This window comes from Salmo salar, chromosome ssa17, assembly GCF_905237065.1.
Source record: "Salmo salar chromosome ssa17, Ssal_v3.1, whole genome shotgun sequence".
NCBI classification, from domain to species: Eukaryota; Metazoa; Chordata; class Actinopteri; order Salmoniformes; family Salmonidae; genus Salmo; species Salmo salar.
The window spans coordinates 62,272,948-62,286,648 of record NC_059458.1 but is presented as its reverse complement, the minus strand read 5'-3'; the positions used below and the strand labels follow the sequence as shown (position 1 = coordinate 62,286,648).

The following is a 13,701-nucleotide window of genomic DNA, read 5'->3' as shown; positions in this document are numbered from 1 at the left end:
GCGAAAGGGGTTTCTTGAGCGAGTGTGGGCAGTGCCAGGGGTAATGAGTGTGCGAGAGGGGGCACTGGCTGAGGGAGTGAGTGTGAGAGAGTGGATGCTTGGTGGCCTAGTGGGTGTATAAAACGGGGTACTGGCTGGGGTAGTGGGTGTACGAGAGGGGGTATTTGCTGGGGTAGTGGGTTTACGAGAGGGGGTACTGGCTGGGGTAGTGGGTTTACGAGAGGGGGTACTGGCTGGGGTAGTGGGTGTACGAGAGGGGCTACTGGCTGGGGTAGTGGGTGTACGAGAGGGGTACTGGCTGGGGTAGTGGGTTTACGAGAGGGGTACTGGCTGGGGTAGTGGGTTTACGAGAGGGGGTACTGGCTGGGGTAGTGGGTGTACGAGAGGGGGTACTGGCTGGGGTAGTGGGTGTACGAGAGGGGGTACTGGCTGGGGTAGTGGGTGTACGAGAGGGGTACTGGCTGGGGTAACGCGTGTATAAGACAGGGTACTAGCTGGGGTAACGCGTGTATAAGAGGGGGTACTGGCTGGGGTAGGTAGTGTATAAGAGGGGGTACTGGATGGGGTAGGGTGTGTAGGAGAGGGGGTACTGGGTGTACGAGAGGGGTGCTGGCTTGGGTAATGAGTTTATGAGGGAGTTTGCTGAATGAGGGAGTGTAAGACCAATTAGCTTGGCCTAGGGTGGTATACACCAATTGAGAACTTGGGGCTGGCTTCATGATGACTGCAGATTGACTGAATCCCAGTGGGGTTCGGGCAGGTTTTGGGAGACGTGAAGGGGGAAGAGAATTGGTTGGATTATAGAAAGTGGTGGCTGCTTGAGATGGACTCAAAGTGTAAGTGGATGGAACTCGAGAGTTTGGCAGCGTAGCAGCAGCTGCTGCCTGAATCCGTTTGGATGTTGGGTATTGGACTATGTAAGTGGATTGGATAGAGACAGTTTTGGGTGGAGCTGGAGCCGAAGAGGACAAGTGCATGACGCCATTATCGTATTTGATGAGGAACTCGGGGTACACCTGGTGCTTTTCAAACACCACATATATGGATGGCTTCAGGACATTGTCCACACAGCTGTCATAGAGAGTCGGGCTTCCCTCGCCTTTTGGAGGGGGGCGACGGAGGTTCGAGTTCCCTAATGTGTAGTCGCCAACAAGCACCCGACAAACAAACATGGACCTCACTCCTGAGTGGCTGGTGAAGATGTGCGAGTACTTGGCATCCCTGGCAAAGTAACTCCCTTAAACAAACAGAGAAGATCATCAGTAAAACAGAATGACTGACTATAATGAGATCATGACTGCTTCTAAAATCTGACTACACTTCTGACAGTTGGTTAACATGAGGTACCTTCGCCATACACAGTTCCATTGGTTCCACACAGCCTCCAGTCGAAGTTATCTCTGCAAATGGCGTCTACGTGTTTTGGGTCCGTTCCGTGGAAGAGATATAACTCCTTGCTGTTTTTACCCCCATTGTTTTTCTTCATCAAATTTCTTTTCCTAAAAAAAACAGGGGTAAAAACATTAGCTGCTTCCCCATAATCTTGTTCAAGCCAGGGTTTACTTAGTATTTTGGAAGTAACATACTAGGATAGTGTGTGAGAGTTGATGTAAAAATACCACTGGAAGACTTCCCAGAGGTCCCTGTTTTGGACCCTCTCGATGCTGGTGATTTGGAAGCCCCTCATGGTCTTGTTGAAAAGTGCCTGGACCTTCTGATACTCTTCTGAGTTCTGACAGGGACTGACTGTCTGCAGGAGGGGAAAACAAAATAGTTGTCACTGCTAAAACAAAAAGTTGAACACTAACCTTTCTGTAAGCCTAAGCAGAATAACCACATGTAAACAAGTGACCTTATATCCAATGTCAGGTATGGCAGACTTGTCCCAAAATCCAGGAACATCTCTGAAATTCTGAGAGGAGTTGCATGTTCTATTTGTCCTGAGGATAAATATAAAAGAGAACATGACATTCAACACTAAGAAAATAAGTAGCTCAATTGAATACCTATATTTATTTCTCCACTTATTACCCAAATATTGATTATGCAATTGTGAGTGTTTATTAGGTTCAATACCGAGCATGGTGACCATCCTCTTAGCTCATCCTCATCCGTACATTACCTGCTGTCTGCAGTTGAAACAAACACAGGACGACGCCTGACCATCCTTACAGTACCGTCAGTACCGTATCTTTTGTTTTTTTGCGTCATGTCTGTAATTATGAGAATAACTATTTGAACCATGTCTGTTGTAAATTAAATATATTTTGTGCAAGAGCGTTGATGTGTGTTACCTCTGAAACTCAGCTCATAAGACTGCTGGCCTGCAGTGAACTTCACCACAGCACTTTGATCCTCCTGGTACCTTTTCTCAAGGTCTTCACTGGTGATGGACGACAATCTGTCCTTCTCTTTCTGTGATTTATAGAAAATAACTCAAATTCAAGGGGAACAACAGTTTACCGTCTCTATTATTGTCCTCGTAACACGTCAGCCTGTTTGAGTGTTTCACACCACTTACAATGGATGCGTACTGGACCCATTTGCCGTACTCGTCCACCCAGAACCACGCCCACTCTGTGGTGAGTACGTATGTGGGCTTGGTCACAGAGGAAACTGTGGAGGAACGGTGAACTTCACTGAATCCGCGGCTCATGGCTTCAAAATGTACACACTTGGATCCCTCGCTGTGAAGGCATAGGAAAATGCCAATGGTAAAGCAACCAATCCCCATTGCCAATTCCCATACCAAGAATGTACTTCATTCACACTGTGAAATATTTCTATCTAGTTTAATATGATATAACATAGTGCACCTTTGTATCTTAGAAGGGTCACAGAAGTCTCTCTAGATCGTTGTTTTTCTGGCAGGGCCAACAAAGTTTGACCACTCTTCACTTCCCAATTGTAGTGCCTTTTATAGTGGATGCTCCAGCATTAATCTGAACAGACGTTAGGTTTATATAACAGACGTTACAGAGATTTGAGAGATTTGTGTTAGCCAGAAGGACAACAGAATATCCTGCCATGGCCTCCATTCATAAAATCGATGCTAGGCTTCTAGTGTTGCTTTGAAAGGTTTATCAAATAAAGTACAACATAGTCCACTATTGTGGACGTACAGTACATGGTTGTATGTTGTCCTATGAGGAGGATATGGTATTGTGTATCTACTGACAACCTTTAGATCTAGATAAACTCATATCCAGCCAGCTATCCTGGATGCTGCCTGAGTAAAAAAAAAAGGGGCAAAAAGTTCCCCTGATCTCAGGTGTTCTACCAAAGCAAACGTGGGAAAGTTAAACATCCCAGCAACGCTCTCCCTCTTTAACTTTACCTCCTTGTTTGCCTTACCCCTTGACAAAGAACAGCCAGATCTCATTCCTCACCGTAAACAAACAAACAACTTGAGGTGCCATAAAAGAAATGCACCCCTCCCCAATGTTAATATTTTCAGATGACCCAGCCCTTGTACTGCAGAAAAAGTTAACACCCTCTCCCCTTATAGAATTAACTAAAAAAATGTACGTCCACAAATAACAATAACTGTAGCGACCCTGTGTTTATAAACCTGGATATCAACTTTGCCACTTCAGCATGCTTTCGTGGCACAGTCGATGGCTACGGGCCAGAAGGTTAAGGGTTTGCCGACCACCACGGACTAATTAACTCTCCCTTCCTGTTTCATTAGACCTACACTACGATCAGAACCGGCTGCAGACAATGATCAGCTAGTTGGAAATCTGATTTTCAAAATGTTTATGCTATAATTATATTTGCAACAAATTTTCCACCAACAGGTTTCGTGCCAGTGCACCACAACCAATAAGGAAAGCATACCTACTGGGCACAAACTGGTTGAATCAACGTTGTTTCAATGTAATTTGTCAACGTATTGTCACATGGAATCTATGTTTAAAATACATTGGATTTGCAAAAAGAATACATTGGATTTGCAAAAAGTCATCAACGTAAACTTGTTTTGCGGGTGAAATTTCAACCACAGGATTATGTCATCATGGTAACCAATTTTCAACATTGTCAAACTTTGTATGAAATATTTTGAATTTGTACGGTTGAAACAACGTTAGATCTTCAACGTTATTTCCACTATAAGAAAAAAACAATAGGCTGGGCAGCACCTCCTACTGGAGAATTAATATATCTACAGCTACCATTTGGTTTTTCATCCAGGGTTTTAACCAAGCCCAGCCCTGCTTAGCTTTGATATTTGTCAGTGACCACTACCAATGTGCTATCGTGAGAATGATTATTACACATGCTCCAATTAAAAATATATAATTCACTATCGAAGTCATTTCAGAGAGAAGATTGAACTGATCAAATGAAATGTAACCATACTTGAGTGAAACATATATCATTAATGATACTATTTAGGCTATAGCATTTGCGAAGTCATCAAAAGCTATTGTTTCTATTCAACTCAGGATTCAACTAAAAATACACAATAAATATAGGCCTAAGGTTTTAAGATTTGGTTGATTTCAAAGTTAATATGTTGCTCACATCTCCATCTCAACCAAAAATCTAAGTAAAATAATATAACTGAATCACATCAAACTTTATTTAAAGTGCATTTAAAGTTTGATTTGATTTAGTCCAATTCTTTAACTTTGAGTTTTGCTTAAGATGGCGATATGAATCCAACATAGCAATCATTAATTTGTAGACAAACTGGAATTAAGCCAGACTAAGTCAGTGACACAGATGGAACTATCCCAGCAGAAGAGAAATCTCCTTCAAATGTTGATATTTGGTTGTGTTGACAACCAAACACAATTAAATATCACTTTTGCAATAGAGTAAATAGCTATGTTTGAAAAAATGTAGACAATTAGAGATCACTGAATTGCACCGTTTTTTTGTACAGTATGTATAAACAAGTAATTGTCAGCATATATTTTCATATTTGCTCTTTTAATATAAAGCTTATAAATATGTTAAAAAACTTCCAGTGAGAGTATCAGAACAACTCTGGAGGGTGGCATTTCTCTCAAGCCGACATTCACAGCTAAACTACAACAGCATTTCTGACTCATTCTGCCAATCACCTGCCAATTACTAGAAAAGGGGAAGTGTGTTTCACAATAATACCATTTCAGAGGAGAGAAATAAAGAAATGGTCAATTGTGAGGCCATTTGGGAACCTATTACTCACAGTGAGACACTTTCTGCAGAAGTGAGATTAGTAAAAATATATATGTTTTTAAATACCAGATTGAAATAAACCTTCCATAGTTGGCTGTAGAAAATAAAATGATAGATAGTGAAACTAATAATGATGAGGCGGTGTGAAAAGGCCTATCCCATAACAGTGATTTCTGTCTCAAATGGTTGAGAATACGTGGGATTCATTCAACAATTCAGAATAACCTAGGTCGCACTTTACTTTATGTGAACAGGAATTTCTCAACTGAATTGCTCTGTAAATAAACCCATCTCTCATAGCAAAAGTTTGATTTAGTCCTATTCTTTAACTTAGATTTTTGGTTGAGATGGAGACACGAATCCAACATATAAATTATACATTTGTAGACAAACTGGAATTAAAGACACTAAGTCATTAGCACAGATGGAACTATCCAAGCAGAAGATACATCTCCTTCAAATGTCTGTATTTGGTTGTTTCTAATTTTGTTAGAAAGTTGTTTTCATGTCAAGTTAAAGTGTACTATTAGCTTGCTAGCTAATGTTATGTGTATGATCTGTGTAGTAATATTATTAATATCTCAGAGCCATTTGCATTGCTAGTTATAGCCTAATGTTAGCCCGCTAACATTGAACCTGGTCGGTTAGGTACCTGGATATTCATGCAGGATAGTAACATGATGAGGATAGTACAGGATAGTAACACTCAGATCAACCCTACTCCTCGGCCAGAGCGTCGAGTAAACGCTCTGAACGCTCCGAGAGGGAAACGCTCTGAATTTAGTAAGACAGTCTGACAACGCTCTGTGTTTACGAACACCCAGAGCACACTCTGGCAATCCAGATTAAATTTAAGAACACACCAATAGTATAAACCAGCCTTTAGTCTTGAAATCTTCGGTTGTTGAGTACATAGTTAAGTACATAGCTTTACATGTTAATCCTTAAAGAGATGATTGCTGAATGGGTGTAGACAAAGAAGAGCTCTCTAGTAGGTACCAAAACATTCAAGGGCCATTTTCTCAAAAGTGAGGTTACAAGTTTATCAACTTTCAAAGCATAATTACTTTCCCATTGTTCCTCAACTGTAGTGTGTAAGATATACCATTTTCTATCTCTGTGTCTCTACTTTTATCCAATGTAAAAAAAAAAACACTATTTCAAATTTTGCTACATAAGACCGAATCGAGCCGGTCATCAAATATAATATGTCTTGTAATTCGTAACATATCATACGAAATGGGTGAAGGACATCCACAAATTAATACATACCATATGAAACGTAACATGCTGTATCACATGAAATAGAGTGTTTAGGGTTTATGTAAAGAATAATACGAAATGCTCTGAGACCAGGTTGCCACATCGGGTGCATCAACATCATGGTTTGCGTTTTCAACACCACAACCTGTACAGTTTGGATGCTGGAATTATATTTTGGGACATATGTGCAGGTAGCATACAGGATACTTTTGAAATAGCTTCGTCAGATTAAATTAAATGATGTGTTTATGCCACACATTAAAGGTAATGCATTTAAAAAAGTTAAATGACAAATATCTAGGCTATAGGCTATTTATTAAGCACTATGGGTTTTAGGTGCACGAGGAATAGCCACTCGGTCAGAGAGGTAGAGCACGTATTACGCTATCCTGAATGACTGTGCCTGCTGGAAGGATGTGGTTACATTATTATAAAACGATTTGGGAGAATGATGATCCGCAACAGAAAACGCATCAGAGTATCAAAACTTAAAATACAGCCAGACTGGCATGTTTTCTATACCTAATGAACTGTCGAGAGTACTCAAAGCATTTCGCTACACCCGCAATAACATCTGCTAAACACGTGTATGTGACAAATAAAATTGGATTTGATTTTAAATTATCTGAATGGAATGAAATATTAAAAATCACAGGGCTTTTGCGCCGTTATTCAAATAGGATTTTCACTGCAGTTTTAAATCAAATCACATTTTATTTGTCACATGCGCTGAATACAACAGGTGTAGTAGACCTTACAGTGAAATGATTACTTACAAGCCCTTAATTAACCAACAATGCAGTTAAGAAAAATACGTGTTAAGTAAAAAACAAGAAATAAAAGTTAAAAAAGTACCAAAACACTGATATAGGGGAGGCGCATGTAAGCAGATGAGGAAATGTTACTAGGTTGCAAGAAATGATGAAGTAAAACCTTCAAACGGGTGAATGTAAACCCGGGGGAAAAAGCACTACCATCCCCTGTGCCCATCAAAAACCACAGAACCCACCCCAAAGCAATACAAATGTTAGACAACGCTGCCCGATGTTGGACCCCTTCTAAAGTGGTCATGGAGGGCGTGAACTAAATGTTAGAATAACAATTAATGTCAATTAATTTGGAAACAAAACTTTCTGTACATCATAGATATATATATGTATGCTTACCTTCCACTACTATTATTGCAGTGCCCTAGTAGATCAAATGTATACAGGTGAAAATCATTTCAACCATCATTAAATCATTGAGGTTTGTATCATCTAACTTTCGTTTTACCAATAATACGTTTGTTTCCGTTGTAACGTAAACTCACCCCATTCCGTACAAATTTGCTCAACCGCGACATTCAAACGAGGCTGCAAAGAAAACTAATTTGACTGTAGGGACTGTGTTGACTTCAAAATCTGGGGTGTGAACTACGTTTCTATTCAAGCGTTGATCGACATGGTAATGGGTCTATAGTATTGGAGAAAAGTTGAAAAAACTCACCCTCCGTTACATCGTGACGTGTCATGCCGTAACGTACAGCGCGCATAAAGCAACTATTTCTGTCATTACAATCTCTCTCCACCAGTATACCTAGTCATTTTTTGCATCATCACTGCAAGCATCATGACCCTCAAAGCCGCTGTTTACTTCTGAAGATCACTTTAGCACCGCCCTAAAAACTTGATTCAAATTCGACACAAACCTTCAAATAGGTAAGTAATGACACATTATATAAACTCTTTATAGTGTTTTATTTACACTTTAGAGGCGATAAGCTGATAAGTTGGACAGATCGAGTGAAAAAAAGCAGTTTTGCCACACACATCTCTCCTTCTCACTACCACGCATTATTTTCGCTTCCCCACCCGCCATTTTTAAAAAGACCCGACGGATCTCATTGCCTTCTTGAATCATGCAGAAACGGGCAGCGTGGAGTTCATGTAATTGATTCTGTTGGAAAGTGGAGAAATTGTGCTTTACAATGGTATTGACATTACAGTTGATCTGGAAGTATTACGTGTTTTGGGCGCTAAAATAAGGTCAATTGAACAGACCAAGGCGATGTACAAAAGTCAGTGAGTTTACGTTACACCGAGATATAAGTATGGAGAAAGAAAAAAAAAGGTATGAAATGTATGAATTCACTACTGTAAGTCGCTCTGGATAAGAGCGTCTGCTAAATGACTAAAATGTAAATGTAAAAATATAAAATAAATCATTTAGGGCAACAACAAAAAATCTATACATTTCGTCAATGAAATTGGACTCTATCTACAAACTCAGAATATTACAAAGCTCCCTGATAAGGGCAAATTACTTGTAATACTTTTGAGCTCAGGCATTTTCAGCATGCGTAAATGTTGAATGTCCACGGTTTATAGTGCTTTCAAGACAACTGGGAACTTCAAAAACCACGAGGTTAGTGATCTTCAGGTCAGAAAGTCGGAACTCGAGGAAGGGGCCGGAGTTCCCGACCTCGAATTCCGAGTTGGGTGAGCTTTCAAAACGATGTTTCCTAGTCTGAGCTCGTTTTTTTCTGAGTTCCAAGTTGTCTTGGAAGCACTGAAGTCAGAGATTCCCGAGTTCCCAATTGTTTTGAACGCGGCGTGGTTACACGTGGTCTGTGGTTGTCAGGCCGGTTGGACATACTGCCAAATTCTCTAAAACGACGTTGGAGGCAGTTTATGGAAGAGAAATTAACATTAAATTATCTGGCAACAGCTCTGGTGGACATTCATGCAGTCAGCATTCCAATTGTACAGTTACTTTGAAACTTGAGACATCTGTGGCATTGTGTTGTGTGACAAAATTGCACAATTTAGAGTGGCCTTTTATTTTTTCCCTTGTCGGAGCTCGTTTTTTTCTGAGTTCCAAGTTGCCTTGAAAGCACTGAAGTCAGAGATTCCATAGTTCCCAGTTGTTTTGAACGTGGCATTCCTCTTTGACCAAGCCAATTGTATCAACTCCCCCAGGGAGTTGAGTGCAGATTAGAGTTATTCAAATTAACCTCTGACTCCTTGGAGTCTCTGCAGTTCATGCTTAAAAAATGTACACTCTTAAACCCTTCCCCTGTACCTATGTTTGTCCTCTGTTGTTGCATGCCTTTGTTTGAAGAAATCCATATGTTTTAATCAAATGTTAATCAAATACAACCACCTACTGTTTCCCCATTGCAATTGCTCTAAGATGTCAACTCAGCATGTCCCTGTGCCAATTGAATCTCAGTGAGGTTGCATTTGATTAACGTTATATTAAAGTGTATGGATTTCAGCAAACAAAGGTACACTGTATGGGTTTAAAGAATGTACTTTTTTTAAAGTATCGACCGCATAGCGACTGGAAGGATTCAGAGGTTCATTTGAAAAACTATAATCTGCGTTTACACCTGACATGTGTGGCATATCTTGGCAAAATTGAAATGCTCACTAACAGGGATGTAAACAAATTTGTGCAAAAAACTTGAGAAATAAGCTTTTGGTGCGTACGGAAAATACCTGGGATCTTTTATTTTAGCTCATTAAACATGGGACCAACACTTTACATGTTGCGTTTATATTTTTGTTGAGTATAATTATGCAGGTCTGAGTTAAATTGGGGAAAGGTACAGCTTGTGGATCCAGCGACTATCAAAGTGTTTACTTCCCCCCTAGGGTTATGTTGTTGAATTCCCCCCTAATTCTGCTGCATTACTGTAGACTCACCACTAAGTGGTAGCACATACACACTTTAAGCCGCAGTGGCACAACGCAGATGGTTTAAAGGTCCAATGCAGCCAAATTTATCTCAGTATCAAATTGTTTGTTTAACAATTAACTACTTCACTGATTTTAATTTAAAACAATGGTCAAAAATAAAAAGCTTCTTGGTAAAGAGCCGTTTCTCAAGCAATAATTTTGCCAGGATTATCTGGGAGTGGTGTGATTGGAGAGGTAAAAATGTCAAATTAGCTGTTATTGGCAGTGAGGTTTGGAACTATTTCTTATTGCTCTATTAACCAATTGGCCAAATCTCCATCCCACCAAAACAGGCAGAAATTTTAGGCAGTCTTTCAAACAGCTCTTACACTAAATGGGCATTATCGTTGCAGTTTTATCTCAACCTCAGTGTGGAAATACATAAAACACAGAAAAATCTCATTTGTGGCTGCACTGGGCCTTTAATGAAGCTCCCAGACCTTGGAGCTGCTGCCAGCTAGTTGATGGGAGTTGGCAGAAACAGGGTACTTCAAAACGCACTGGAGTACAAGCTAAATAATGAAGTTTGCCCAGGGGGAATTGGATAAAACATGAATGATGCCCGAGAGTTTGAACACCCTCACTGTATGCAAAACAACATGTTCACATTATTAATGTCACTAGATTTAAGCTAAACAAATGCCACTGGTCACTGCTTCTTCACAATATCATTCAGACTAGTGGTTTGTTGTGAAATGGTGTACAGTGCCATTTGGTTCATAAGCTAGAGAGGGGTGCTGAGGGTAAGTATTCAGACCCCTTGACTTTCCACATTGTTACATTACAGCCTTATTCTAAAATTGATTAAATTGCCCCTCCCCCCAATCCACATATACACACACACACACACACACTACCCAATAATGACAAAGCAAAAACAGGTTTTTAGAAATGTTAGCAAATTTATAAAAAAATAAACACTGAAATATCACATGTAAGTAGTCAGAGCCTTTATTCAGTACTTTGCTGAAGCATCTTTGGCAACAATTACAGCCATGTCTTATTGGGTATGACGCTACAAGCTTGGCACACCTGTATTTGGGGAGTTTCTTCCATTCTTATCTGCAGATCCTCTCAAGCTCTGTCAGGTTGGATGGAGAGTGTCGCTGCACAGCTATTTTCAGGTCCCTGCCGCTGAAAAACATCCCTACAGCATGATGCTGCCACCACCATGCTTCACCGTAGGGATGGTGCCAGATTTCCTCCAGACGTGACGCTTGGCATTCAGGCCAGAGTTCAATCTTGGTTTCATCAGACCAGATAATCTTGTTTCTCATGGTCTGAGAGACTTTAGGTGCTTTTTGGTAAACTCCAAGCGGGCTGTCATGTGCCTTTTACTGAGGAGTGGCTTCCATCTGGTCACTCTACCACAAAGGCCTGATTGGTGGAGTGCTGCAGAGATGGTTGTCCTTCTGGAAGGTTCTCGCATCTTCACAGAGGAACTCTAGAGCTCTGTCAGAGTTCTACAACCAAGACACTTCTCCCCCGATTGCTCAGTTTGGCCAGGCAGCCAGCTCTAGGAAGTGTCTTGGTTGTTCCAAACTTCTTCCATTTAAGAATGATGGAGGCCACTGTCTTCTTGGGGACCTTCAATGCTGCAGACATTTTTTGATACCCTTCCCCAGATCTGTGTCTCGCCACAATTCTGTCTCGGCGCTCTACGTACAATTCCTTCAACCTTATGGCTTCACCACAGGTGGACTCCAATGAAGTTGTAGAAACATCTCAAGTATGATCAATGGAAACAGGATGCACCTGAGCTCAATTTAGAGTCTCATAGGAAAGAGTCTGAATACTTAAGTAAATAAGATTTCTGTTTTTTATTTTGAATACATTTGAAAACCTATTTTCTCTTTGTCATTATGGGGTATTGTGTGTAGCTTGAGACAAATTTGACAATTTAATCTATTTTAAAATTTGGGAAGGGTCAAAGGGTCTGAATACTTTGTGTGTGTGTGTGTGTGTGTGTGTGTGTGTGTGTGTGTGTGTGTGTGTGTGTGTGTGTGTGTGTGTGTGTGTAATCTAAAATGTGTAATTTATTACTCCTGTCGACAGCACTGTAAGAGCACAGAAAAATACTTCCCCACCCCTGTCAACAGCACCCCCAACCTAAAACATCTCCCCACAGCCATGAATCTACACAGAACACATTGACAAACAGATTCAAATCAAATCAAATCAAATTTATTTTTATATAGCCCTTCGTACATCAGCTGATATTCTCAAAGTGCTGTACAGAAACCCAGCCTAAAACCCCAAACAGCAAGCAAAGCATGTGAAAGAAGCACGGTGGCTAGGAAAAACTCCCTAGGAAAAACTCCCTAGAAAGGCCAAAAACCTAGGAAGAAACCTAGAGAGGAACCAGGCTATGAGGGGTGGCCAGTCCTCTTCTGGCTGTGCAGGGTGGATATTAAAACAGAACATGGTCAAAATGTTAAAATGTTAAAATGTTCATAAATGACCAGCATGGTCAAATAATAATAATCATAGTAGTTGTCGAGGGTGCAACAAGCACGTCCGGTGAACAGGTCAGGGTTCCATAGCCGCAGGCAGAACAGTTGAAACTGGAGCAGCAGCACGGCCAGGTGGACTGGGGACAGCAAGGAGTCATCATACCAGGTAGTCCTGAGGCATGGTCCTAGGGCTCAGGTCCTCCGAGAGAAAGACAGAAAGAGAGAAAGAGAGAATTAGAGAGAGCATATTTAAATACACACAGGACACCGGATAAGACAAGAGAAATACTCCAGATGTAACAGACTGACCCTAGCCCCCCGACACATAAACTACTGCAGCATAAATACTGGAGGCTGAGACAGGAGGGATCAGAAGACACTGTGGCCCCATCCGATGATACCCCGGACAGGGCCAAACAGGCAGGATATAACCCCACCCACTTTGCCAAAGCACAGCCCCCACACCACTAGAGGGATGTCTCCAACCACCAACTTACCGTCCTAAGACAAGGCCGAGTATAGCCCACAACGATCTCCGCCATGGCACAACCCAAGGGGGGGGCGCCAACCCAGACAGGAAGACCACGTCAGTGACTCAACCCACTCAAGTGACGCACCCCTCCCATGGACGGCATGGAAGAACACCAGTAGGCCAGTGACTCAGCCTCTGTAAAAGGGTTAGAGGCAGAGAATCCCAGTGGAAAGAGGGGAACCGGCAAGGCAGAGACAGCAAGGGCGGTTCGTTGCTCCAGCCTTTCCGTTCACCTTCACACTCCTGGGCCAGACTATACTTAATCATAGGACCTACTGAAGAGATAAGTCTTCAGTAAAGACTTAAAGGTTGAGACTGAGTCTGCGTCTCTCACATTGGTAGGCAGACCATTCCATAAAAATGGAGCTCTATAGGAGAAAGCCCTACCTCCAGCCGTTTGCTTAGAAATTCTAGGGACAATTAGGAGGCCTGCGTCTTGTGACCGTAGCGTACGTGTAGGTATGTACGGCAGGACCAAATCGGAAAGATAGGTAGGAGCAAGCCCATGTAATGCTTTGTAGGTTAGCAGTAAAACCTTGAAATCAGCCCTTGCCTTAACAGG

General features: G+C 41.4%; 1 protein-coding gene and 1 long non-coding RNA gene across 2 annotated transcripts in view; one reads left to right on the top strand and one right to left on the bottom strand.

Annotated features, from left to right (window-relative positions):
- Nucleotides 1-344: 344 nt before the first annotated feature.
- LOC106576210 (protein mono-ADP-ribosyltransferase PARP12) lies at nucleotides 345-7,824 on the bottom strand. The gene is made up of 8 exons (XM_045698649.1): nucleotides 7,745-7,824; nucleotides 2,522-2,687; nucleotides 2,295-2,415; nucleotides 2,123-2,213; nucleotides 1,853-1,940; nucleotides 1,620-1,750; nucleotides 1,348-1,499; nucleotides 345-1,237 (listed from the first exon to the last, which is right to left on the bottom strand). The coding sequence occupies exons 1-8, from the start codon at nucleotides 7,747-7,749 to the stop codon at nucleotides 345-347; spliced, it is 1,647 nt and encodes a 548-aa protein (XP_045554605.1). The 5' UTR covers nucleotides 7,750-7,824.
- A 36-nt stretch (nucleotides 7,825-7,860) lies between these two features.
- LOC123728237 (uncharacterized) overlaps nucleotides 7,861-13,701 on the top strand; it is a 32,029-nt gene continuing 26,188 nt past the window's right edge. Inside the window, exon 1 of the long non-coding RNA XR_006760146.1 lies at nucleotides 7,861-8,132. This is a non-coding gene — a long non-coding RNA (uncharacterized lncRNA). The remainder of the gene's footprint in view (nucleotides 8,133-13,701) is intronic.

Coding starts and splice junctions, on each gene's coding strand:
- LOC106576210 (XM_045698649.1), bottom strand. Junction 2,416..2,521: donor GGGTCCAGTACGCATCCATT/GTAAGTGGTGTG, acceptor TATAAATCACAG/AAAGAGAAGGACAGATTGTC. Junction 1,238..1,347: donor TGGAACTGTGTATGGCGAAG/GTACCTCATGTT, acceptor TGTTTGTTTAAG/GGAGTTACTTTGCCAGGGAT.